The sequence below is a fragment of the Hemicordylus capensis genome, chromosome 4 (assembly GCF_027244095.1).
Source record: "Hemicordylus capensis ecotype Gifberg chromosome 4, rHemCap1.1.pri, whole genome shotgun sequence".
NCBI lineage: Eukaryota > Metazoa > Chordata > Lepidosauria > Squamata > Cordylidae > Hemicordylus > Hemicordylus capensis.
The window spans coordinates 220,386,202-220,411,486 of NC_069660.1; the positions used below are offsets into that span (position 1 = coordinate 220,386,202).

At 42.4% G+C, this 25,285-nt stretch overlaps 1 protein-coding gene across 5 annotated transcripts in view; it reads right to left on the bottom strand.

Annotated features, from left to right (window-relative positions):
* Positions 1-25,285, bottom strand: part of DCDC2 (doublecortin domain containing 2) — a 115,469-nt gene that overhangs the window by 17,805 nt on the left and 72,379 nt on the right. For all 5 annotated transcript variants that reach the window (XM_053246909.1, XM_053246907.1, XM_053246908.1 and 2 more), the window contains 4 exons: positions 24,949-25,095; positions 23,443-23,497; positions 22,311-22,458; positions 1,448-1,548 (listed from right to left, as the gene is read on the bottom strand). In XM_053246909.1, coding sequence (XP_053102884.1) covers positions 1,448-1,548; positions 22,311-22,458; positions 23,443-23,497; positions 24,949-25,095 — 451 coding nt within the window. The remainder of the gene's footprint in view (positions 1-1,447; positions 1,549-22,310; positions 22,459-23,442; positions 23,498-24,948; positions 25,096-25,285) is intronic.

Consider the following 25,285-nt stretch of genomic DNA (forward strand, 5'->3'; position numbering starts at 1 on the left):
GACCCCCAAAACATTTAATTGCAGAGTGCCCCAACTCACTTAACCCTTAAGGCCAAGTCCATGTCTGAAGCAAAGCACCACCCTGTGACCACAAAGTTGCATAAGGAGCACTTCAAGGAAGGTTAAAAAAAAAAAGGCTGAGCCATCCATGGCAATTTGTTGCCCTTGCAAACTTTATTTCACATGCTTTTGAATAGTGGCTGTCTGTAGTGAACCTATGACATTTTAGGCCACCATAACAGAGGGGGAATGGAGGGAGCCCAGAAGACTGAAGTTGGTGATGGAATGAAGCTGCTCATATGTAAGTCAGCGTTGACCACAAGGAAGCGGTTTTCCCTCCTGCCCACCCCCTGCTGAAGATCCACCCCAAGAACTCCAGCACCATCCAAAGGCAGGTAAGAGAAACAGAGCTGATGTTGGCAGCACGCACACACTTCCCATATAAGTGGGCCACAACCAACATGTCACTTGGCTGCTCTTCCCAGCTCAAGCACAAAGAGGGCCACGCTGGAGTATGGGAGCCAATTTTCCAAGTGGCATGGAATGCTCTCCATTGCCACCAGATTGGAGAGTTCCTTTCCAGCAGCATACAGAAGTGCTCAGAATCTTACAATATTTTATACCTAGTTATAACATTTGAACTCCTAAATAAAAATGGGTATAAGATGGGTATAAGACTGATAGTCTTATACCCACAAATGTTGTGTTTTATCAGCAAAGGTGACCAGATTTTCAGTCAGCACTGGAAGTTGTTGCTGCCTGATATCCAGAAGAGACATCAGTAGTTTGAGATCTTGTCAGTAACACAAAACCAAAATTAACTGCCAACCAACTTCCCTGCCATTCTCAGTAATTCATTCTTAGCGGAACAGCTATTTGTGAGTGATACGTCTCCAGTCCGAGCTTGAACAACTGACCAAGCTCAGTTGCAAAGCTACTGCCTCTTATCTATTCTAAAGGACTGTCATTTTGGCACCTTTCAAACATGTTAATAACAAAAAAACCCTACAGCTACAGTGACTCAACTGGAGTTGCTAGGTATCCCAAGAAAACTGAAGATACCTAGCAAATACAAAACTTATACTCTCAATTATGAGACAGACAAAATCAAGACAAGCTGCTGTAAGCTGCCTCATGCAATAAACACATTAACAAGATGGGGAAAGAGATGATGTTCATTTCTAATGTCATCATCAAGAAATAATTTCCCTAGATCCTAGCTATCACAAATATTTCTCACTTCCCTACCATCTCTTCCCAACCATAACACGTACAAATAATGAGTTATTCCCCTTAGATATGTGGGGTGGTCACTATTTTGGTATCCTCTTCCTGGACTTCTGTGGCCCCCGCTTTTCAGATCCGCAGAAGTGTGTACTGAGGAAAGTAAGAATCAGGAGGTGGTTTATTTTCAACACTAGCAATGTATTCAAAATGTGCAGTTTACCTGGTCCACTGGGACCTCAGTTCGGGTTTCTTCATCTTCCTGGACTTCCACAGCCCCCCGCATTTCAGATCGCTTTTTGCCAACCTTGTAAACACCCTCGTCTGAAAGCAGAAAGAAGCAGAGTCCAATTGTGACACTCTGTGGTAAAATGGGTGAACTGCATCCAAAGACATTCTGAAAATTGCTTGACAAATTTGACTTATCACTTAAAGGTATTTTATCTCATGAATTTAAGATATCTTAAATCCACTAAATTTTGTTTTACTTTATAACTGTATCAGCATTTTTACATGGAAAGAGAAAAATAACTTCAGTTACAATCCTAAATACACCTATTATGGTTGAATTAAAAAGTAACATGAAACTGGAGTTAAATGGGGCAAGGGTTGGAACTCAAGTATGCCCAAATTCGTGAAACCACAGTTTCGAGCAGAAAGTGACCAATTTGGCTACCAAAGCATTACATCAGATCCCGGAGGCCGCCATAACCACAATTTCGTGCCAATTTTCAAATTGCAATCATAGAGACAGACACGCAGACCCATCCAGGAATGCAGTTGCTCCATGGCTGCGGTGCTTCTCACTGGCCATCTCTCCATCCCTATTGTCACCTATCCTGCTATGGAATTGCCCAGCAACAGGAATGCTGCCACGCCCCATCCCCAGCTTGCCAGCCTGTCAAGCAGCACAGTCACACAAGGGCATTCCCTCTTCCCACCCTGTCCCTTGTTCTCCCTACCTGGCAAGGAGGAGGAAAATGGGATGGGATGACAGGACAGGAACTATGTGCTTTGCTCCCTGACCATGAAGCAACAATGATGTATGTTCTCAAGCACAAACACTCCAGGTGGCAACATAAACAAGGCATCCCATCGCAGCACCGGGAGAACAACAAATGGCAGGGGGGGGGTACCCGTGGTCAGCCCCAACCAGGGATTCTCAAGCAGCCAAATTCTATAAAGGTTGGGGAAGGGGGACTCAGCCCCTTCCCCTTTTGGGTTTGGGGTTTCCCTTAATTTTATTCATGAGCAGGGCTGAGCAGCAGGATCAAATTGCTCCAGTGAAAGGAGCAATTCCTCATATGCGATGAGGATGGATGCTGGCCTGAGGTGAACAGTGCTTGCTTAAGAGAGTGCCAGGCCATGGGAACACCATCTCACAACTCATGAGAAGAACCATTGGAGAGGAGGGGAGAGAATTGCCAAGCAAAATCTCTCATATGTGATGACAAAACCTTATCCCACAGACCGCTCTCTCACAAGATTGTCAAGCCACAGAGGCTCTATATCAAGCCAGGCTACTCTATGGAGTAAAGCCGCGGGGATGTGTACCCCAGCGACTGCTCTCCCTGTCTTGGCAACTGCTGCCAAGTAGTGGGCAAAGCTTGACCCCTGCCAGCCCATATGCCAATGTGGGCATGTGTACCCTTGCCTGTGCCTTGAAATGGCGACCCTACTTTCCTGGAGTCTCTGGAGAATGTGGCTCCCCACTCCTGAGATTCCCCTGCCAGCAGATCTGCATATGGTACAATGCCAGACCAAACCCAGGAATTTTGAATGGGTTTAAATATCTGTCCATGCACCTGGTATTCCCCCTGTCCACACATGTGGCCAGGCTCTGACACATGGAGTGTCACAACCTCCTTTGGCTGTGTGCAAGGCTTCACAGGGAAGTGGGGATCACAGCATTTTTTGTTAGGGGTAGTTGGGGGTCCCACACAAGCGGGGGGGGATTGTTGAGTTAGTTCAACTCATGAGGGTGCAGTCTGATGGGAGACCTAGAGTTTACAGCCCCATGGTCCTCCCCAGCAGACTGGCCCTCTCATGAGAAGTATAGCCCACCAGCAGCAAGCTGCCAGTGAAGGAGTGTGGTTTGGTCTGAATGTATTGCTTTGAGAAGGTGATCCCTTGCAACAACATCCTAGGTCACAACTGAAATCCCCCCAGGATCCTTTGCCCTCCCTCATATACATATCCCCTCCTAAGAAGTCTTCATATTCCCTTCCCTCTCCTGAGTAACAGGGAGGATTAAAAAAAAACACAACCCAGACACATACACCCCGAAACCATGCTTGTGAGGACTATTTAGGTGCAGGGCTCTTTGGAGGGTGGTGGTGCCATTGCTGTCTGAAGAAGTGCTGGCTTTAAATGCCCTTTCCAAGCTGAGGGCAGGTGCACGAATGCTCCTAAAATGAATGATCGTGCTCGGCACACCCTCTTCAAGATCATGGCCAAATGCGGCCACTCTGCTGATGTGCTGACGCTTTGCCCACAGTCTGGCCATGGGAGCTTGCTGGAATCGGTCTTGGCAGCCAAGCAGCAGGGAGGAGCTCTTCTCTCCTGGAACTGAAGGTTGGTAAACTGAGGTTGGAAGGGAATTTACAATTTAAAATTGCAGTGCAATTTACAGTGTAAAACTGAAACTGTGGTTTCTTCAACTTCTGGTTTCATGTTATGTCTGAATTCGGCCTATAGAGTATGCTCCAGCTGAAACAGTGGTAAACATGCCTAGGATCACAATGTTAATCTGACTACTCTTCAAAATTACATTATTTTAGAAGAAAAAAATAATGAAGTCAATGCCAATGGCATATTTGTTGGACTAATCCAAGTTTAGAAAAGAGGGGCAGAAACATTCACTTTCTGAGCTTCATGGAAAGCAATTAAAAATATACACCTATTGATAGTTCATGTGATACAATATATACACACACCACCTATTGATATTTACATACAATACTTTTAGAGTTTGAAACTGTATGTCACGAGCTTCTGACTTTTTAATCAGATATGCTTGTGTGTTGGATTTTATATATGTAGAGGAAGGAAAGCAAATAAGTAAAGAAAGTTGCATATTGCTACAACACTAAGATACAGCATGAGATATCCTATGAGAGAAATTTGATACACCTCTGCTAATCACCACCTGTAAAAGCCAGCACTGTTCAAATTTTCCCACATAATGTTCAATTCAGGTTACTATCATTTTTGCTTATTTTACTAAAAACAAAAAAACAACCCACCCTTCTAAATGCAGGGGCTGTTTAACAGAGATCTTAGCAGCCAGCAGGAAAAGAAAGAATACCACCTTTCAGAAAGTTTTAAAATGACGTATTATGTAACTACAAAATACGTTACTGCTGCTGCTGCTACCACCATTTAACATTTATTTTACACAGCAAACGAAGTGCTACACAATATGTCACCATAACATTGTTTTTGTCTGGAGGGTTTATGATTTAAATTATGTGGGACAGAAGAGAAAGAGAAAGGGAGAGATGGAAACCAGAGGTTAATAAATAGTGAATACCAGTAGAGAAGAATTAGGTGGCAATCATGGTCTTGGTTAAGGTGGGACTTGGGTGATTCACAAAACACTTTGCTAAAGTAGTGAGTTTGAGGGAAGGAGAATAACTTAACAAATAGAAAGCTGTGGACTGTTCCAGACACACACACACACACACACACACACACACACACACACACACACACACACAATATTTTATTTATTTATTTATTGTTAAATTTATATACCGCCTTTCATTAAAACAATCCTAAGGCGGTTTACAACAAAAATTAAAAACAAGACTATAAAAATTACACAATTGAAATATTAAGCTAAAATATAAAACAAATCTGATTAAAAAGATTTAAAACACAAGCATAAAAACTACAAAATATAAAGAAGCAGAGACAATCATATAAAAGCCTGGGTAAAAAGCCAAGATTTAACGAGCGAATAACCACCAGGAGAACATTCCAGAGTCTGGGGGCAGCAACAGAGAAGGCCCTGTCCCGCATGCACAACAACCGAGCCTCCTTCATTGTCTGCACCCAGAGCACAGCCCCCTCAGATGACCTCGACAAGAGGGCAGCAACCCTTGGGAGCAGGCGGTCCCTCAAGTAACCCAGGCCCAAACTGTTAAGGTCTTTAAAAGGTCAAAACCAGCACCTTGAATTGGACCAGGAAACAAACTGGTAGCCAGTGCAGCTCTTTCAAAATGGGTGTGATGTGATCCCACCAGGCAGCTCCAGATAAAACCCTAGCTGCTACATTTTGCACTAGCTGCAGTTTCCAGATATTCTTCAAGAGCAACCCCACGTAGAGTGCATTACAGTAATCCAGCCATGATGTGACTAAGGCATGGGTAACAGTGGCCAGATCTGCCTTCTTGAGAAAGGGACGCAGCTGGTGCACTAGCTGAAGCCGTGTAAAGGAACCCCTGGTCACCGCCTCAACCTGAGCTTCCAAAAGCAGAGCCAGGTAGTCATGTGCACGGACCAGTTCGGAGGCCATTCTAAAGGCCTCCAGACCGGTCTGGGCACGGGGTGGTTTTGGTTCGGGGGGGGGGTTCCAATAAAAACAGGGGGGGCTCTACTCACCCCTTCCAGTAAAAAAACGTATTTCTTGTACTAATTGGGCGGCAGGGTGCCGCCCGCTTCAATCTCCTGGCGCGGGCTCCTCGTATCCATCGGGGCGGCAGGATCGCTCCCAGTCCCTGCCGCCCCCTTCAAGTTAAGTCCCCCTCGGCTGGCGGCCGCCCCCTGAAGTTCCCCAGAGGTCCCCCGCCACCCCCTTCTTTCCAAAACTACCCCCATTACCAGAGGACGGCAGGAGAACTCCCTGCCGTCCCCTTCCCCCTTGCTGGCTGGGCTGCAAATGGCTTCTAGGAAGCCTTTCGCGCGCGGTGCGCGAAAGGCTTCCTAGAAGCCATTTGCAGCCCAGCCGGCAAGGCGAGCGGACGGCAGGGAGTTCTCCTGCCGTCCTCTGGTAATGTGGGTAGTTTTGGAAAGAAGGAGGTGGCGGGGGACCTCTGGGGAACTTCAGGGGGCGGCCGCCAGCCGAGGGGGACTTAACTTGAAGGGGGCGGCAGGGACTGGGAGCGATCCTGCCGCCCCGATGGATACGAGGAGCCCGCGCCAGGAGATTGAAGCGGGCGGCACCCTGCCGCCCAATTAGTACAAGAAATACGTTTTTTTACTGGAAGGGGTGAGTAGAGCCCCCCCTGTTTTTATTGGAACCCCCCCACCCCAGTGCCGGACCGGTTCCGTGCACACCCCTAGAGCCAGGTCCAGAAATACCCCCAAGCTGCATACTTTTTCCTTCAAGGGGAGTGCAACCCCATCCAGAACTGGTAAAATCTCCTCATCCCGATCAGCTCTCCTACTGACCAACATTACCTCCACCTTGTCCAGATTAAGTCTCAGTTTATTAGCCCACATCCAACCCATCACGGCCTCCAGCCCCCAATTCAGGATGTCCACTGCCTCCCTAGGATCAGGTGACAAGGAAAGATAGAGCTGAGTGTCATCTGCACATTGCTGACAACTCAGTCCAAATCCCCGGATGACCTTTCCCAGCGTTTTCATGTAGATGTTAACAGCATGGGGGACAAAACTGAATCCTGCGGGATCCCACAGGCCAATGGCCATAGAACTGAGCAATAGTCCCCCAGCACTACCTTCTGGACCCTCCCCCTCAAGAAAGGCCTGGAGCCACTCCAACACAGTACCTCCAATACCCATACTCAAGAGGCGGTCCAGAAGGACACCATGGTCGATGGTATCGAACGCTGCTGAGAGGTCCAGCAGAACCAACAGGGACGCACTCCCCCTGTCTAGTTCCCAGTGTAGGTTATCCACTAGAGTGACCAAGGCAGTTTCAGTCCTGGGGAAAGTTTCCCCCAGTTTCATGGGGGAAGCCAGATTGAGAAGGGTCCAGATAATCCATAGCATCCAAGACCCTCTGCAGCTGCGACACCACCACACACTCTATCACCTTGCCCAAAAAGGGCAGGTTAGAGATAGGTCTATAGTTGTCTGCGTTGGAGGGATCAAGGGAGGGCTTTTTTAATAATGGTCTTACGATCGGCCTCCTTGAGGCACGATGGCATACTGCCCTCCCTTAATGAAGCATTAATGATCTCCTCCAACCTTCTACCTGTACCCTCTCTGGCAGCTTTTATTAGCCATGAATGACAAGGGTCAAGAGCACACGAAGTCACCCGCACACTGCCCAGGATCTTGTCCACATCCTCAGGCTGCACCAACAGAAAATAATCCAACACAATAGGACCAGATGGTAACAGAGGCACATCTGTCGGAACTTCCAGGAGTCCAAATCAGCATGGATGCGAGTGACTTTATCTGCAAAGTGACATGCAAACTGATCACAATGGGCTGTAGATGATTCCTCCCCCATTACCTGGGGGGATGTGTGCAGCAATGTCTTTGCTACACAAAACAGTTCCGCTGGTCTGCACTGAGCAGATGCAATGGAGGCAGAGAAAAAGCATTTTTTTCGCCACCGTCACGCAGTAGACCCTAAAATGGGCTCTAGCCAGTGTTTGGTCGGATTTGTCACAACTCTTCCTCCAGCTGTCGCCCAAGTTACATTATATATATGCCAATTCCAGAAATTCTATCCCACTCTCCCACCATGTCACACTTTATTGTAACCACAAAAACAACCCAGAAAGGGACTATGCAGAAGAAAGGTGAGACTATATAGATGAGAGCAGATTTGATGACCAATTACTGAGGTTTCTAGAGGATAGGGGACAAGCTTACCCCCTCACCCTCACAGCATCCCTGAATGCACCCATTAATTTTCTTCCATTCAAAAATGAATGGTTGCCATTAATTCCTATGAGAAAGTGAAAACATTACAGCTGGGTATACCATTGCACTGAGAGCAAGTCCCACCCTTCAAGATCTGTATAAATGTGTACTGAGGGACAGTACAGTAACTTCTCACAGTATCTGGCTAACTTTACCCATGCTCCGCTGAGAAGGGATTTCACAATGTTATGTTTCCAAGCTATGCCCACAGCATATCTTGAAGGGAGATTCTGCAAACTTCCAGTGGAACAATGCCTTTGCCCCTGTGGCGCAGGCCAAGTGGAGGACATTATCCACTATGTTTTACACTGTTCCATCTTTGATGTGATCAGGTAAAAAAATGCTGGAACAGATTATAGAGAAATTTAAGGGTTCGGATGCAGAATGTTTGACTTATCTTCTTGCTGACCTGTTTCCATATGTCAGTTGTCAAGTTGCCACTTTTGCGTTTAAAATTAGAAAGAAATGTATAGCTGTCATGCTCTGTCCTAAACTGTAGAATTGATTTTAGTTTAATTAGACTGTTGAAGTAATTATATGGTATGCTGAGTTCTTCCTCATTTCTCTTTTATGTTATGTTATGACCAGTGGTCACAACAATAAACTTATTTACTTGACGTTCAGCAATCACATTCAAAGTAGGGTTGAAATGATCATCTAAGGCTTGAAGAGCAGCTTCATAAGAATTAGCATCCCCATCCAAGTTGGCAGGAAAGGGCAAATAATTAAATATTATCTGGCCTTCAGCACCCAGGCAGTGAAACAATGTAGCCTTCTGCTTTGCTGGAATAAAAAACAGGAATCTGTATGGTGAGGAGGTAATTGCAGAAATAGGACCTCCATTGTTTCCAGAGAGGAGAAGAGCAATAAGAAGAAAAAGGGGTGGACAATAAGAAGAAAAAGATTGTGGTGGAATCTGAGCCATGCTGCAATGGGCATCCAATGAACAACAGAATCCAGGATTGAAAAGAAAAAAGTACCTTCAGGGTTTGTGCAGATCAGGAAGCTGGAGAAACAATTAGCAGCAGTGATGAAAGCAGTTCAGAAATGTCAGCCCAGTAATGCAATGAAATGAGGTTGCAGGGACATTCACAAACTTTAGACGATCACACACTTAGCTGGTTCTAAATCTCATCACCAAATGTTTTATAGCTGCCTCCCTCGTAGACACAAAGACATCTCATGTAGATTTAACTAAAGGTTTATTCAGGGGGGGAAATCAATTTTCTCCCTTCTCCTTTCCCTCCCTTTAAGTTTCTGACACCACCCCTCACACCCTCTAAAGCAGGGATTCTCAACATTGGGTCCTCAGATGTTATTGGACTTCAACTCCCATAATTCCCAAACAAAGGCCCCTGGGGCAGGGGATTATGGGAGTTGAAGTCCAATAATATCTGGAGACCCAACATTGGGAACCCCTGCTCTAAAGGATCCCTACTGGGACAAACTTCTCAACATGAAAAATTACTAGATATAATACAACAGAGAGCTGCATAGAAGAGGGTGGGTCCTATGCAGAGAGCTGCATAGAAAAGAGTGGGTCCACGCAACCAAAAGAACAAGGTAGGAGGTCTTTTTCTCTGACCTTGGTTTAGGCCAGGGTACAGAAACTGGGTAACCCTAGTTTGAAGAACCTGGGCTGGAGGTATTCCCATGGATAACCATGGCCATGAATAAATAGGTCAAAGAGTACTGTCTCCTACCCATCATTTGATGGTCATTTAAACAGACCTAGTAAATATTCAATTAGTTTGGCCTTGCTCCTTTGAATAAGAAGTCCTACAACGGACAGGGAGAATGGATGGGGATATTACATGAACCATCTGGAGCACAGTACCGCTTCCTATACTAACTTCTGAAAATTGATGGATGTTGTGTCTAGAAGTACTAAAAAGCATTTCCTGCTTTATCTAGCCCAGTATTTCCATAAAGCTTGATAGAAACGCTTTGATACATATACCGATGTCTCACATCTGGTAGCAACACTCTGTATGGCTATGATTAAGATCCACACATGGTGTGTTGGAGATGGTTAATACAGGCTCTTAACTGATTGTTATCTTATTTCATTTTATGTAATAGTTCTTAGTTGCATATTTTATGTGTATATATACACACACATTTGTATTGATATTCACTTTTAAGGACTGTATATTGATCTATGATAGTAATAAACTGAATCTGAATGTAGAAACTATTTGGTTCACTTTTGATAAACAAGAAAATTATGTGACTTATTAAATAGTAAATTATAAATTCAAAGAAATAATAAGGAATCAATATACTTTAAATAATTAAGCACAGAAAATTAATGTTTCTTGCATAAGTTCCTTTCCTAGCAATGGCACTAACAATAAAAAATTTATTGCAGTACAAATGATAGTATTATGCATAACCATTTAATGCATTTCAAATTTGAAGCTGATTGAAGTTCAGCATTAGGGAGAAAATAATCATAGTAATAACAGCCTGCTCTGAATATTTTATGGAAATCAGTAGTATTTAGGGGGCAGTGTGCTTTATATGTAAGCATGAGAGTTAATGTAACTACAAAAAATATTCAATGTAATTTACCAGATGCTGCCTCAAAGAAAAAAAGCATAAGAAATGTATTGTTCATTAAATCCAACAGATACCTAAAAGGGATGGAAATGATACAGGATTGCTTTCCAGGCTTTACTAAAAACTATGAAACTGCTTTAGGAATCTATTTATAAATGTCTCAAGAGAATTATAAACAACAGAAGAGAATGATGCAGTTTTGTGTACAAGGTAGCATCTGCTATGGTATCTGGCAGAAAACAAGAGACATATATCTTGGGAAACAAAGAAACACTCATTTACCATGAAGTCAACACAACAGAGGAGAAGCAAACACTTTTTAAATCCCTTTTCCTGATAACAATGATTTTAATCAAACCTACTATGGGAGCAGTGCTCACTCACAGATGACTGGATTGAACCCAATACACTTAACAGCATCTAGCTTTTAAGCAGTAACAATCCATTTCTATGCATGTTTACTCTGTGAACCAAATGGGTCTTAAAATCAAACTAGATGTGATGTTAAACATGTTGGATACCATGGCTGGAATTACTGACTCTCCCTGCCCTCCCAACAAAAGTAGTCATGAAGCTTCCTGATCCAGATCAAGACCTTGATGTGTGTGGTTAAACCCTTTCCCCCAAGCCATTTTCCCTACAGAAAATCCCCCCAGGACAGGTGCTGTTTGCCACTAGATAAGATGTCTTTAAAAGGGGATTAGACAGATTGATGGAGGAAAAGTTTAGCAGTGGCACAAACCATGATGGCTATATGCTGCCTCCAGGTTCACACACAATGTGCCTCTGAATACCAGCTGCAGAGGAACAGCAGCAGGAGGGAGTCCCTCATCTCCTGTTTGTGAGACATCTAGTTAGTCACTATGTGAAGCAGGGTAGCTAGATAAGCCTTTGATCTGATCCACCAGGTAGCTTCTCAAGTTCTCAAGGTCCCTCTTCCTAGCCCGCGTAAGCATTTGCCTACAAAGCATTCTGTGACACTAAAGCAGCTCAGTCAATATGAAAGCAGAAGGGCTCATGGGCAGGTATCTAAGGTATCTAGAGTGACTTAAAGGCAGTGTTCCCTCTAAGGCATGCACATACACATTTTTTGATGTCAGCTTGGTTAATTTTAGATCCCATTCAGCTTGAATCAGGAAGGCCCCACTCTGAATGCACGTATGCGCACAGTGCCTTGATACTGCCGCCCAGAACTAAACTCATTCCGCACACAGATGGAAATTTTTTTTAGAGAAAACCCTGCTACCACCTCCATTTTCCCCCACAGTCACACCACAGAATTGTAATATTTTAAAAATAAAGTTTGTTATGGCTTTTGTAAGTTTTTTCACACCCATTATTTTAATTTAATGTATCTAATAACCACCCAGTTAAAATTATTCATGTTTTTTAAAAGCTGTGAATTATAACTCAGAAATTTGAGGGACCGCCTGCTCCCAAGGGTTGCTGCCCGCTTGATGAGGACATCTGAGGGGGCCCTGCTCTGGGTGCCGACAATGAGAGAGGCCCGGCTGTCGTGCACTCGGGACATGGCCTTCTCTGTTGCTGCTCCTAGACTCTGGAATGCTCTCCCAGTGGCCATTCGTTCCTCGGACTCCATCACAGCTTTTAGAAAGCTTGTAAAGACTTGGCTTTTTACCCAGGCTTTTACATAATCATTTTTACTGCTGCTTCTGTGTGTTTTTATCTGTTGTATTGTTTTTATGCCTGTTTTTATATGTTTTTATACTTTTTAGCTTGATGTTTTTATTGCCTTTTTATTGTATGTTTTAACTTTTGTAAACCGCCTTGGGGTTGTCTTTTAACCAAAGGCAGTATATAAATGCAGAAATAAAAATAAATAAATAAATAAATAAAATAAAGATTCAAATATTCTAGACAGCCTTGAGATATATGTTTAAGAGACTAGAGACAAACTCATAACTTACCCATATAACATATAACAGTACTTTATTTCATATTCACATCACAACCCAGGATCTGCAAATATATTTCTGTAATAAAATTGAATAAACTCTAATAGTACACTGCTGCATTATTAAGAACTGGAAGCTAGTGTTTCCCCTGTCATAGTTAAGATTTTCATATGGCAGATAATTCTTACAACAGTTTCCTCACATGAAAATAAAAAGGTAGCGTTACTACTACATTTAGTTTGCCATCTCCCAAGCAAACTTATGAATTTACTATTCCTAAGTGGAAATAAAAATAACATTCAGGTCTTCCCAAGTGTAACTGGCACAAAACAAAGACTGACCTTTCACCAACATATGCTCATTCTTGTGCTAGGCTGGGACCACATAGATCAGTGGAGGGTGGCAGGTGGTCAAAGAGAAAGTTTCCCTCACAAGATTCAGTGGGAACAAGGGATTATACACATTTCTTGGTAGCTGTATGCACTTTCCAAGATAGGTACACCACGCACTTTGAGAACTCCTGAGCTATGTATATGAAACCTGGAAGGGCAGAGTAGAGTAGATCTAGACTATTACCTGTTATCCGTTAATTCTGAGAGACTGAGACACCTATTGTCTTTTTCTATAGATTTAAAGGGAGTTCCACATAATGCAGTCTTAGGTGATGCAAAGGTAATATAAAAATTGATGCTGAGAAAAGGAAGGGCTGCAACAAGCACAGCTTGGGTGAACACAGACTTGGCAACTGCATAAGAATGCCCCATCGCTATGCAGTAAGAATGCAGCTCTTACTGCATGGGGAGCTGGTCTTCTGTGGGGGTGGGCCATGTGATTACCCACAATTGTGGAACTGTACTTGGCTTGGCTTTTAAGCAGCAGCCACTCTTTGAGGGTGCCCTCCTCACCAGTTACAGAAAAAATGGTAAGGACCTGAAGGCTGAAGAATGTGTACACTGAGACAGCTAAACTGTTGACTTTTGAGGACTAAACTAGCAATTTTTACCTCCTATCACAGCTGCTGTGGTCAAACACAGGCTTTCTCAGAGCTTTGGTGCAGCACTGCTCCAGCAGCACAGTGGTGATGAGGGGAGAGGCAGAGCACTCAGCAGGGTGAGTGCTCACAGCAAGAGTCCAGGTGTTTTTCTTGTGCTGACAGTGGAACCTATGATTTGAGCCTGTGCTCTTGTTGCTGCTGCACAATAGAAGAGCACATGAACAGGCTATGAATCAATTATCATTTAAATGTAGATGTCCAAATGAATTACATGAAGGATTTGTTATTACTAATCCTTTTAGAACAGCATAGGCTATATAGAAAAATCTGTATGGTAAAACAAAAACAAAAACCCTACATTCACATATAGCATTTTTGAGAAAACTGATTTTTTTCTGCTTCTTGGTTTTGGCATTTTTAATTTTATTATTTTTATTTATATATTATATTATAATTGAGGAGGAGGAGGAGGAGGAGGATATTTACATACAGTCTACCAGATGTTATTGACAGGATTTGGTACTTTAATTATCGGGCCCTTTCCAAGGGTCTAGGATAACTAAAGAAAAATTAAAGATATCGTCGTAGTATTTGTGCTGTCCCAAGTAGTGTGGCCTTCTGTAGTTGATGTGTTGTAATTTTATTGATGCCCAGAGTCAAGATGGTGTTCAAGTTCTTTTGGTACTGCACCAAGGGCACCAACAAATATTGGCACCACTATTGTTTTCTTTTTCCAGAGCTGCTCAGTTTCAATCTGAAGGCCCTTGTATTTAGTTATTTTCTCCAATTGTTTTTCATTGACTCGTCTGTCCCCTGGGATTGCAATATCAATTATCAGAACCCGATTCTTCCCCATGACTGTCAGATCAAATGTAATGTGCACTAAATGCCTTTCTGTATTCTAAAATCTCAAAGGATTTTTGCCTTATTATTATTATTTTATTATGCATGGATATACTTTCCCTAAAGACTGGAGAATGTCAGCTACGCACTGTATATTAATATGGAACTTTGAAGAACACCTCCACCACAACTATTCATGTGTACAATGACAGAACAGTGTTTTAGATATATTAGCACTCATTTCAAAAGCAGGGAACATAAATTGTGCTTCATGAAATATGAACTTCTTCTCTCACACCATTTAACAATGGCTTGGAGAGAGAAATACATGTAGAACTGCTGGGAAATACTAAATAGAAGCAATGGGGATATGCAACAGGGATGTGTTGAAGCTTCTAAGATTATTGATGTGCGAGTTTATAGATTTCAATTTGGGAATGAAATATACAACTGGCCTTGGTCCTTCAAGCACTTTTTCAGGCAGCCCATTCCACAACAATTCATCACTGATTTTGCAGGCCTAGATCTGAACCATACTGAGGGGCGTATCTAGGGCAGGGCAGGCAGGGCACATGCCCCGGGCGCCACTTGAAGGGGGCGCCATTTTGTAAAATTATTTTTTTAAAAAAGGCTGCCAAAAGCAAAATGGCCACTGTGCATGCTCAAATGATCCCTGGGAGGCCCTAGAGTCCAGCGGGGTGAGGGGGAATCTTTGCAAACCCCCCCAGCCTTTAGGAAGCCCCCCAAAGGGGCTACAGTTAAACAAAATAATAAAAATAATAATATGACAGTTCACACATATTCAGATTGGCACTATGTACAGAGAATCAGGGCTTGTGAATACTGAGCTTATGCTTATGAGCTAGGATTGTATTCATTTGCTCTTCCTTTGCTTCTTGTGATAAGTGAGTTAAGAACATAAGAACAGCCCTGCTGGATCAGGCCCACGGCCCATCTAGTCCAGCATCCTGTTTCACACAGTGGCCCACCAGATGCCGCTGGAAGCCACAGATAGGAGTTGAGGGTGTGCCCTCTCTCCTGCCATTACTCCCCAGCAACTGGTACTCAGAGGCACCCTGCCCTTGAGGCTGGAGGTGGCCCACAGCCCTCTCCTCCATGAAGTCATCCAAACCCCTCTTAAAGCCATCCAGGTTGTTGGCTGTCACCAAATCCTGTGGCAGAGAGTTCTACAAGTAGATCACGCGTTGTGTGAAAAAGTACTTCCGTTTGTTGGTCCTAGACCTCCTGGCAATCAATTTCATGGAGTGACCCCTGGTGCTAGTGTTGTGTGGGAGGGAAAAGAATCTCTCTCTCTCCACTTTCTCCATGCCATGCATGATTTTATAGACCTCTATCATGTCTCCCCACAGACGTCTTTTTTCTAAACTAAAAAGCCCCAGGTGTTGTAGTTTTGCCTCATAAGAAAGGTGCTCTAGGCCACTGATCATCTTGGTTGCCCTCTTCTGTACCTTCTCCAGTTCAACAATGTCCTTTTTAAGATGTGGTGACCAGAACTGTATGCAGTACTCCAAGTGTGGTCGCACCATAGTTTTGTATAAGGGCATTATAATGTTAGCCGTTTTATTTTCAATCCCCTTTCTAATGATCCCTAGCATGGAATTTGCCTTTTTCACAGCTGCCGCACATTGAGTCAACACTTTCAACCACAACCCCAAGATCCTTCTCCTGGTCCGTCACCGACAGCTCGGATCCCATCAGCGTATACTGGTACTTGAAGTTGGGGTTTTTTGTCCCAATGTGCATCACTTTACACTTGTTAACATTGAACTGCATTTGCCATTTTGTCGCCCACTCCCCCAGTTTGGAGAGATCCTTTTGGAACTGCACACAATCTGTTTCGGATTTCACTACCTGGAAGAGTTTGGTATCATCTGCAAATTTGGCCACATCGCTGCTTACCCCTGCTTCTAGATCATTTATGAATAAATTAAAAAGCACCGGTCCCAGTACAGATCCCTGGGGGACCCCACTTCTTACTTCCCTCCATTGTGAAAACTCTCCATTTATACCTACCCTCTGTTTCCTGTCTTTCAACCAGTTAGCAATCCACACATGTACTTGTCCCCTTATCCCATGACTGCTAAGTTTCCTCAGGAGTCTTTGATGAGGAACTTTGTCAAAAGCTTTTTAGAAGTCAAGGTATACTATGTCAACTGGATCACCTTGATCCACACACACGTTGACACTCTCAAAGAAGTCCGAAAGGTTGGTGAGGCAAGATTTACCTTTGCGGAAGCCATGCTGGCTCACTCCCAGCAGGGCCTGTTCTTCTAGGTGCTTTACAATTTTATCCTTGAGGATGCTTTCCATCAATTTGCCCAGAACAGACGTTAGGCTAACCGGCCTGTAATTTCCCGGATCGCCCCTGGATCCCTTTTTGAAAATCGGTGTTACATTTGCTACTCTCCAGTCCTCTGGTACAGAGCCCGATTTCAGGGATAAGTTAAATATTTTAGCAAGGAGGTTCGGCAATTGTGTTAAATGTGATGTCTTGCTAATATGGCTATTAATGGTGAGTTTGTCTTTGAATCAGTGTGAAATCCTTAATATTAAGGCCCACTGGGAGTTTCTTGCTCTCATTTTAACTGTCTTTCTGAAAGACTAGAATATATTTCAAGCAGTGACACAGTTTACTCTGTATATCCTTTAATTATTTACAGAGTATCTGGGAAAAGTCAAATTCTCCATTGAATTTTAAAACCTATGTAATGGTGATGCTACAATGCATAGTAGAGAATTAGACAGGCAATTCTGTTTAGTTTTCCAAGTACACCTCCACATAGTATTTGGGTATTTCATGAGCCCCCGCATACTGAAATTTGTAGTTTTCCAGCCTTTTTTGGTCTGGCTAAGTTCACTGCTAAATAGTTTTTGAAATATTAAAAGTTTAACGAGCTTGACTCGTATTTTTCAGCTGATATTATGGTAAAGTTATCTGAAAGATGGGTGTCAGATGCTTGGACAGGGGGCGCCATTTCAGTGTTTGCCCGAGGTGCTATTTTCCCTAGATACGCCTCTGACCATACTAGCCCAAATCTTAGCAAGTTCACATAAGAAGCTAAGCAGGTGTCCCATGCCAGAATAATTACAGATGAATTACCCACTGAATAAATTACCTACTGAAGAATAAAAAAAATCTTCTATTTACTACTGCGGGCATCAGCTAAGGTTCTGTGCACTAAATCTACAAACACAAACATTGGATAACATATCTGCTCAAAGTTGATGCTATTGATAAAGGAAAAACTCCACTGAGAGCAAACATCATTACCCATTTTTGTTGGAAACTGGTTATTTTATCAGTATATGCTAAGCTAATAAAATAAAGTTTAGAAAGGTGAATGGATACATTACTTCAGGAAGACATCCTCAAAATAAACTAGTGTACAGACATGGCTCAGAGTAGCTCGCCTCTTTTATGAGAGTAACAGCTTCCCCTCTCCCTCCAATGTCAGCAACTAGAAATGGCTTTTACTTCCCTTCATTTTGGAATTTAACACTGAGACTGTGGCAGAGACCAGCACTGAGTGCCCTGAGGAAAGCAAGCCTCCATATGAATCAACTCACCTTAATAATGCAACCTGAAGAAGTACCTAACCTGAGACCTTGAATTTTTAATGAAGCTTAATTTCCATTTGAGGCAAACAGGGGTCTTAGGACAAAAGGTGTGTTCTGGGAGGCAAAGTAGCTACACCCTGAATTGCAATCAAGGCAAGCTCTAAGGCAGTTAATTAGATGTTGCTGTATCAGGGTTGTTTTATCTTGGTAATCTATCTGAATAGCAACCGCCCCACCTATGCCTTTCCCCCTGATCCTGCAAATAAACAGATGCCTGTGGCTTAATGGCTCAGCGGGACTTGACTTGACTAGCAAGCTAGAGGCTGCCGTTTGAATCCCCGCTGGTATGTTTCCCAGACTATGGGAAACTCCTAAATCGGGCAACAGCGATATAGGAAGATGCTGAAAGGCATCATCTCATACTGCATGGGAGGAGGCGGCAATGGTAAACCCCTCCTGTATTCTACCAAAGACAACCACAGGACTCTGTGGTCGCCAGGAGTTGACACCTACTCGATGGCACACTTTACCTTTAAGTATTGCCTATGTTTTTTAACATTCCTATCTTTGCAACTCAAAGGAGACCCCAGAAGGGAAAAAACCTATAAATAGATTTTGCTTCTAAACGTATATATGATGTTCAAATGTGAGATTTTGGCAGTCACTCTGCCCCTCTACTGCCTGATTCACCTGTCTGAGTGCTTCATTTAGTAACTTAACCTTTACCCAAAACTTCCCTCAGATGAGCTCACATGGTTGAGCCTGCATCCTGAGGTATTCTCTCTAGTATCCCAAGCAGTCACTTCAGGTCAATCATGAGAGCTCACAAGGTGATGAATATTCATCCCCTTGTGAGTTCACATTATTGACCTGAATTGCCATCCCCAGTATTCCCTGGGAAGTTGGTATGTGCATCAATGTCAGCCAGCCACCAACTGGATTCAGACTTAAGGTGCCTTTCAACCCACAGTGAAAGACATAGCTGTGGTCTTTGCTTCATCCTTCACTGCCACCTTGGAAGTACCTGAGTGGACAGAACTCTTGGATCTTCACAATAAGAATGACTTTCTTGGCTCACAAGATAGGAGATAAGATACTATCTCTATCTCCCTCCTCTTCTATCACCAAACCATCCTCGCCCACCAGTCACAAGGCCATCTGAGCTTTTACTTTCACTCCCTCCCCACAATCTCCCTGGGAACTGTCTTTACTCCCATTTCAAATATTGCCAAATACTTGGTTTCTGCATTGTGTTCCAGCTCTGCAAAAATAAACTTTATTCCCTTATATTGCAAAAGTCCTTGTATCTGAGTCAATTTGCTCCTCTAGATATTCTAACATGACATGGCAACATTTAGGCTGGGATACGTAGGTTATTCATGCTTCCAAATTTGGCTCTGATTAATCCCCCTCCCCATTTTAGTTTCAAAGTATAGATGTATACAAGTACAGGATACACAGAGATTTGACTATGCAAGAGTCAACCATAAACTGTCCCATCCACTAGAGCTTGTCTCTCTGGCTTGACCATTTGGCCTGATAGACAGCTTCAATCCTGCGTGTTTCTCCAGAATCTACGTATTTGTGCCAAGAACCTAATAGATGTATTCTATTAGCAGAAGGCAAGTAAACTGCCCAGAGATGTAAGTTTTGGGCGGTATAAAAATATGTTAAAGAAAGAAAGAAAGTAGGCAAGCAGGAACGTTTGGGAAGTCTAGGGACTGCTGGTCAAGAAGCTACAGAGGCACAGTGTTACGACTACTGGGTCTAGATGTTGATGGGAATTCTGGTATTTGTGGTTTCTACTGTTACCAGGGCTGTCCCTAGGGTGGGTAGGGCCCAGTACAAATCAGGGGAGGGAATGGGCCCCCGGCAAGGCAAAGTTGCAGCAACATGGAAAACCCTGCCTGGAGCTTCCTTGTCCCTACCTTTGCCAGTTCTGGAGTGCGGCTCCCACTGTAGCAGCTGCACTCCAAGCCAGCTGAGCCCCTGTGGTGTGCTCTGCTCGGCTTCATTCCTTCTAGCCAAAGTTGCCACTGTGTGCAGCCAAGAAGAGCACACTGCAAGGGCCCGGCTAGATCAGAGGGCAGCTGCTGGAACAAGACAAGGGAGATGAGGCAGGAATCAATGTGCCACTACTGGAATGGGGTGGCATAGGGCAATTGCCCCGATCCCCACCCCCAGACAAAAGATGGCTTTTAATGTTACTGCAGCACTGTGACCTGGCAACCCCCAAGGGGGCAATGGGGGCCAAAAAGCAGAGGAGACTGAATTTCACACTGACTTGAACTACCAAGCCAATTATTTTGCTGCTGGCTTCTAATGAAACCAGATTTTTCTATGATGTTTAAAAGCTTCTTAACCCTCAGTGTGGAGGCTTTGTAGAAATTTAAGAATTTATTCCAGGTAGTTCAAGACCATAAGAGTGGAGATACTTTTTACTCTTCCCTATCATACTAAAGAGACTACCACTTACTAGGAGTTATCATTAATAAATGCATGTTCCATATAAACGTCAGCTCTTGAAAATTACTGCTCAAATCCTCCTAAATATCAATATCTTACAATTCACCTTTCAGAAGAACACCTATCAACAGATTCACAGCATGACAAGCACAAAAAGACATTAAATCCCTACGTCTATAGCTAACCAGAATGATATTGCATTTACATGGCACAGGAAAGCTATTACGCTGCAGGTAGAAAAACTCTCATTTCAAATACCTTGTGAAGAATAAAAAATATATATAATTACATTTCCCCCAGGCCATTTAGGAATTGTTACACATTTTTCCTGAGAAAAATAAAAGGACTATTTTATCACCTGCTGCTTAAACTATCCAATTAAATCTATTTCAAATACATATTTTCCTTTAATAAATAAAGCTAGCATACAATACCTAAACACTGGGGCAGGCATTACATGTCCTGACTAAAACCGTGGACCTTTCTGAAATGTGATGAAAGACTTCCATTGTACAATAATGCAAAGGTTTACGGTTTTGCTGTTGTTTTAAATGAAAAAGAGTGTGAGGAACTGGTTCACTATTATATAACCCTGTAGGACTAATTTGGTATTTAGCAAAAAGTGACATATAGGGATGGAATTAAGCAACAAACAATTTTGACTGTATTGAGCAGCATCCAGACTAAGTCAGTCATGATTGATTTGTTTTATTGATTCCAATAGCACATAGTGGTGGCTAACTAGTCTAGTCTGGATGCTGCTCATTGTCTACATTTCATAGATGTATGAAAGACAGCTGACATACAATGTTGTTTATAGTGTACCACTTGCCCTCATTGATGTACATGTTTTCTTAATTCTAATGACTTTAAAATAATATAGAAATGTATATATAGCAAAGAAGATACAGCTGAGGGGAGCTACTGCTGGGCAAAGCTCCCAGGTTCTGCTGGGATTTCTCAATGGCATTCAAAACCACTGAGCATGGTAAGAAAAACATGTGGCAACTGACTGGGATTCTACATTCATTCCATACCCCTGTTCATTTACAGCAACAGAACTAGGTGTGGTTGGCACAGAAATATGATGGCCTTTGAAGGAAATCACTCACACAAATTTATCTTGATCTATATGTAATGTTCTGCATCTAACACAAATCAACTTCACTCTGCATATAATTCATCTTTTTCTCACTCTTGGATAAAGTGAGCCAAAGGCTGTGAATGATGCACATGGATTCACTGACAATAATAAAAATTACATTCACCAACACCCAGAGCAGCAAAACACACGGGGGAGGAGGTTGTGCTGGTACAATGCTGTTGCACTAGTTGGTTGCACTAAGTCTGGAGCTTGCATTCCAGATTAGTATCATGTAGCTGCAAGTCTGCTTGTGGCTGTGCAACTGTGGCACAGATCAGTTTTTTTAATGAGAACTTTTGTGCAAAAGTGCTATAGTGCAACAACACTCTTTCACAAATATCTGTATTAATGCAACCAAGCCATCTTCTTGTGCTAGAACAATAGTGTTCATTCTGCTTGCAGTTCCTTGCTCTGGATATTGGCCATTGTTTAGCAAATACATTTCTCCAATTTGTACTGCATGAATGTACTTTTAAGTTCACCATTGCAAAGGGTTTTAGTAGTAGCAATCCTATCCTTACCTAAGAGGTGCATCCCAACACGAATGGGATGTCCCATCAGACTGAGAAAATCCCTACAAACTAAGATGCTCATCTTTAGAAGTAGCAGATGTATGGGAAATTTATACTAGCCCTTGATAAAAAGGCAAGAGTTGCACAGGGGTTTATTACATCCAGGATTATCACTACTTCTTACTCCTCCAGATCCCATCACAATAGTATGGAATTCAGGTACTTACCATTATCTGAGAGAACATAAGATTTGGTCACTACTTTTACAGTTTCATTTGATTTTACAGGTTTTTTGGGGTCCTGATCCTGTCCACGCTTTTCCTTTCTCTTTGGAGGCTGAGGAGAGGATGTGTCTCCTGTATCAGTAGATTTGGACTGGTATGTTCATTCCACCAAAAATAAATTAAAAATTAACTTTTAATTTGTTAAAACTCAAAAAGAGCTTATTAGTAATATAGACATATAAATGCTGTTTTTCTATCAATATTCTTAAATTGTAATCTTGCCATCCATTTTCTTTGACTTCATTGTGAAAAAGCAACATACAGGAGAACCTCATTAATCGCAGACATGACATCCACGGTTTCATGTATCTGTGGTTGGGTAATTGGCACCCGACCTTGGTATATGCAGGGAAAAACAGCCCCCCTCAAAAAAGGTTAATTTTTGTGTTTCTACGGGTTGGGGTGGGCAGAAATTACCTCTGAGGCCCACCATTTTGTGTAAGGGAGCCATTTTCTGGCTCATTAAAAAAAACCACAGGGGGAAGTGTGATTTTTCATTGGACAAAGTGCAAATTGCAGCATTTGGGGGGCATTGCTGGACAGCTGGGAACATACTGTGCATGGTAGGGCAATTTCCCCCACAATTTTTGAGCAATTTTACCCACTTCTGGCTCATTTTTGTTTTTTATAGAACAGGAAAAAACCACAATTTTTTGCCAAAAACTCTGCAAATTGTGGGGGAGGGGGATTGCTGGACAGCCAGGACATACTGAGCATGGTAGGGCACTTTCCCCCATGATTTTAGGGCAATTTTACCAATTTTTGGTACCTTTTTTGACCTCCGGGAACTTAACCACTGCAATCCCATAGGCACAATTACTCAGTATTTGCAGTTTCCTTAGCTGCAGTAATTGTGGAGAATGGAACTCCCATGAATACTGTACTGTATTTGATGGCAAAGGTATTGTTTCAATGGCTTTGAGACAGGACACTCAATTGTCTCATTATTCTTGTCATTGCACTTTTTTGGACTAAAGTTCTGAAGGAAAACTTTAGTGTTTATTCCCAAGGAAATAAACATCCACCTGATAGCACTGGTTAACAGAATGAAATACATATCATGTCTGGTACTTACACTCCCCTTAGACTTTCCAGATCCACCAACAGGAGGTAGTGAGGATGATTTTGAACTATAGAAACAAATAATAATATTTTAATATTCTAAATATTCAGAACATTCTCAACACAACTGCGCTTCAATAGCCAGTGTACCGCCAATAAACTTCATATTTTCCCAAGATACCTGGAAGGAAGTGATTATGTAATACATTTTGCAATGGTCCACACACAGTTGCAATAAGCTTATAGGGTAGCATTCAGACTGAAATTAGCTTAAATGGAATATGTTCTTCTTGTGAAGGGAGAGGGGTGGTTTTGCTGATCCTCCTGTTTCCTCTGAGAGACAGGCCAGGGACATATTTTCAGGAGGCACAGGGGGCTGCAGATGTAATGTAGAATCAGTGAAGATCACTCTCCCCACCCCCACACCGCCACCTTGCATCTTTCATTTACACAGGTTTTAGTCTAGATGCTGCCCATTAACATTAAGCTTTACATTAGTTACATAGTGCATTGGTGAAATGAGTTACAGACCAGCATTATATGAAATAACTGAAATGCTATAAGCAATTTCAGTTATCCACAATCTATGATGACCATCTTAAAAAGAGTTCCAGATTAGTGCTAAAGGGAATTTGTTTGTGGTTTGAAGATCACCACAAATATAATAATTTTAAATTGGGCAAAAACATGTTTGCGCAAGAAATAATGGAAAGCTGTGTGTAGAAAGAGAAAAGAAACTCCTGAACTGAGATATGCTTGACCTTCCAGATTTATTAGAAAGGAAAGCTTAGAACTACCACTCCATGAATGGGATTAGATTAGCTTAGTGTAGTTCTCATATCCCTGCCATCCATTAGGCAAAGAAAAACTCCAAACTCTTCCTCTGTTTGATTTGGTTCTGTTTCACAATACTCAGTACATTTTCATACATATAATCCCAACCACTGCCAGGTACATTCCCACATGGACAAACAAAATAATGTGTGAACAGCAATGACAGTTGTGGTGTTTTGGTCTAGTTCTTCACATTTATAAGGTCCTAAAGTTACCAGGATCCTATTCACAAATTATGGAAACCCTATCTCTAATATAAGCTAAGATATTATTTATTTATTTAAAATATTTATACCCCATCCCTCCAGTACAATACTGCTCGGGGCGGCTTATAACAATAAGATAGACACAAGTAATAAAATTAATTTTTTAAAAGTCAGATTAAAAACAATTAGGTTCAAATTAAAACTGAAAATTATAAAAAGCTAAAGAAGCTAAAGAACCTACCAGATATAACAAAATAATAATGATATTATAAAGCCTCCTTTAAAAAGCGTGTTTTAAGATGTTTTTAAAAAACACTGAGGGAGGGAGCATGGTGAAGATCTTCAGGGAGGGCGTTCCAAAGCCAAGGGGCCACAACCAAAAAGATATAACCCCAAATCTGGATGCTTGCTATAAGACTTTGGGTTATATGAATTTTTGTTGATAAACATGGCAAAACCCAGAGTACTAATTAACTCACCCATAAGATCTTCTTACTGTGGACTTGCTGAACAGTAATTCACTATACGGCAACTTCTTAAATTTGTCTCTGCCAACCGCGACATAAAACTGCCCATTTTCCAAATCCAACCCATTCTCAACAGGTTTTCCATCTAAAGTGTAGAGCCTGTAAAATACATATTATAATTTCAGATTGAACTCTTAACAAATTCTGTTTAACAACTATGATATGATTCCACCTCCCAGAAGCATTAAAGACAGAATATGCAAATCATTCCATCAAAACAATGGATAAGCTTGATGGTACATTGTGATCCCCTATTCCAGGAAAGCAAAGGAAGGAAAGCTTTGGTCTG